This window comes from Ipomoea nil, unplaced genomic scaffold (assembly GCF_001879475.1).
Source record: "Ipomoea nil cultivar Tokyo-kokei standard unplaced genomic scaffold, Asagao_1.1 scaffold1069, whole genome shotgun sequence".
Taxonomy (NCBI): domain Eukaryota; kingdom Viridiplantae; phylum Streptophyta; class Magnoliopsida; order Solanales; family Convolvulaceae; genus Ipomoea; species Ipomoea nil.
The window spans coordinates 1-2888 of NW_017617497.1; the positions used below are offsets into that span (position 1 = coordinate 1).

At 41.8% G+C, this 2888-nt stretch overlaps 1 protein-coding gene across 1 annotated transcript; it reads left to right on the forward strand.

The window, feature by feature from the left end:
* Positions 1–6: 6 nt before the first annotated feature.
* On the forward strand, positions 7–945 carry LOC109182496 (aldehyde oxidase GLOX1-like). The gene is made up of 3 exons (XM_019332618.1): positions 7–266; positions 351–508; positions 597–945. Exons 1-3 carry the CDS (start codon positions 30–32, stop codon positions 943–945), a joined length of 744 nt encoding a protein of 247 aa, XP_019188163.1. The 5' UTR covers positions 7–29.
* Positions 946–2888: the final 1943 nt, after the last annotated feature.

The following is a 2888-nucleotide window of genomic DNA, read 5'->3' on the forward strand; positions in this document are numbered from 1 at the left end:
GCAGCGCCTATGGGAAACCAGATTTGGAGATGAATCCTTCAGCCTCGAGCTGGCAAACTGTAACTGAAAACGTGGGTGTTTCCGCCATGCACATGCAGTTGATGACAAACAACAGGGTTGTCTGGTATGACGCCATTAATCTTGGTCGCTCCGCACTGATGCAGAATCCTAAGTGGTGCAGAAAAGATGATAAGGGCCGTGAAGACTGCTGGGCTCATGGCGTTACCTATGATCTCGACACCGCTAAAGTTGTCAAGACACTCAAGGTATATATATAATACTGGCCTGGCCTGGGTACAATTTATTTCATTAATTAATTAATTATATTGTTTTTATGCATGTATGTTTAGTTGAGCCTGAATACATGGTGCTCGTCGGGAGGGCTGTCGAGCACCGGAAAATTGATAAGCACCGGAGGCTACGACAAAGGTTTTCGAGGAATTAGAATCCTGGAACCCTGCGATTTATGCGATTTCAAGGAAGATGTTGGACTTTCTGCAAACAGATGGTAAGCATTATTATTTTCAAATTCTGATCTTATAATAATTAATTTAATTTAATTTAATTTAATTTACTACGTTGAACTGAACTGGCAGGTATGCTTCTCAACAAGTCTTGGAAAATGGTGATTTTATCGTGGTGGGAGGAAGAAAATCTCACAACTATGAAATTGTCCCGCCAGATCAGCTTAAATTCCCGAACAAACAATTTCCGCTTCGGCTGCTCGAGGAAACCACCGACGGCTTTCTGGAGAATAATTTGTATCCATTTGTGTACCTCCTCCCCGACGGCAATGTCTTCCTCTTCGCCAACGATCGCTCCATTATTTTCAACCCTAGAACCGGAAAGACGATTCGGGAGCTTCCTAAGCTGCCAGGGGGTCCCGGAACTACCCGGCCTCGGGCAATCCGCGCTTCTTCCTCTCAAACTCACCAAAGCGAATGATTTTGTGAAGGCGGAGGTTTTGGTTTGCGGCGGCAATACACACGAAGCCTTCAAGGTCACGGAGCATCCGCCGAGGCAATTTCCGCCGGCGTTAAAGGATTGCGGCAGGATTGTTGCGAATCAGGAAGGGGCCAAGTGGGAAATTGAGGAGATGCCGTCGGGGGAGGGTTATGGGAGATATGTTGATTCTCCCCGATGGGAATGTCCTCATAATTAATGGCGCGAAAACCGGGGACCTCTGGTTGGGACGGGGCGGAGGAACCAAATTTCACTCCGGTGCTTTACAGCCCGGATAAACCGAAAGGGGAAAGGTTTACTGAGTTGACACCAACAAAAATTGCCAGAATGTACCATTCCACTTCTGCGGTTTTGCCCGACGCTAAGATCTTAGTAGCGGAAGTAACACCCACGATTCCTACGATATGAAAGCCAAATACCCAACCGACATGCGCGTCGAGAAATTTCTCGCCGCCGTACTTAGCCCCCGCACTGCAAAAGTTTCGGCCGCAGATCGTGGAGAAGCTTTCCCAAACGGAATTGGTTTATGGAAAGAATTTCAATATCCATTTCAAGCTAGATGATGCGGCGGACATGTCTAGTATTAAGGTTACCATGTATCCGCCGCCTTTCACCACTCACGGGTACTCTGAGGGCCAAAGGATGCTGATTTTGGGACTCACCTCTGTGGCCAAGGATACCATCTCCGGCCGTGGCGGCCGTCCTCTGGCAAGCTTGCACCACCAGGCTATTACTTGATCTTTGTTGTGCACCGTGGCGTACCCAGCAAGGGATTGTGGGTGCATATTAAATAGAACAGAATAGAAGATACGGGCTCGCTTGTTCAGTGTTGACAGTATTTGGGTGCAATTAGCCCTTACATGCTGATTGAGTCATTGAATTATCGTGATTTGTATCTTTTTATAGTGCAGTACGAACTACGGTGTGAGGGGTGGGGGGGTCCCTTAGAGTGGGGAATCCAACCTATAGAATAGAAGACGATGGGCATTGAATTTTTTTTTATTTTTGTAATCTTGTACAGAGTACCATATAATAATATATACAGTACAACATTTTCTATAAGAACTTATGAGCCACAGTTCTTAAATTCTTTACATAAATTAATAAATTAAAGAAATTTGAAGAGTGGGAGGAAGGTAGAGGTTTGCAGGTTTGAAACATCTCAAAATTATACGTACAATTGTTAAATTTTGTTTCTTATGAAATGGTAATTGTGATTTCTTTCCTCCTATGATAGATTATTAATGGCAATCATGAGTGGGTGGAATACTGGAAAATATAGATGTATACTCATGATTATTGTTGTTGGGAGAAGGAGTTTGTGTCACCAACTCTAGTTCTCCCAAATGGAGTCCCAGCCCTTTGCTTTCTCTATCTTCCTCTCTTCTTTCAAACCTTTAATTTCCGGCGGCCTTTTCACCTTAGTGCATGTGAAAAATGATACTAATAAACAAAGTTATAAGTGTAATAACATATATTATCAAATGATAATGTAATTAAAATTTAAATGATCTTGGAGTGTAATTAAAATGATACTTGAACGTGCAAAAAATGAAACTAAACAATAGAACCATACTATAACGTATATGCAAATGAAATGATACGACGTAGTTTTACTTCATGATGCACATTGCAATGTGGATTATGTGGACCATAGATAAACGTTCATTTTTAGTATAATGTTTGTTTTAATATGCAAGTTCATTTTTAAATATTATACCAAATAGTGAACGACCTTCAACACAATAAAATAACATTCAATGTATTAAAAATGAACTTTTTAGTATATTAAAAATGATCATTATGTAAGTGGATTTGAGTGGGTGATTGTAACACCCGATTTTACCACAACTCCGCTATTATCAAAAGAAATAGGAACCGGATTAAAGTGAATGGAGTTTGGACAGATGATGCTCCTATATGTG

Excerpts from the sequence above, each read along its gene's own strand:
- LOC109182496 (XM_019332618.1), top strand. The coding sequence starts at position 30 with ATGAATCCTTCAGCCTCGAGCTGGCAAACTGTAACTGAAAACGTGGGT. Across the intron at positions 267-350 it reads AAGTTGTCAAGACACTCAAG|TTGAGCCTGAATACATGGTG; the intron begins GTATATATATAA and ends ATGTATGTTTAG. Across the intron at positions 509-596 it reads GGACTTTCTGCAAACAGATG|GTATGCTTCTCAACAAGTCT; the intron begins GTAAGCATTATT and ends CTGAACTGGCAG.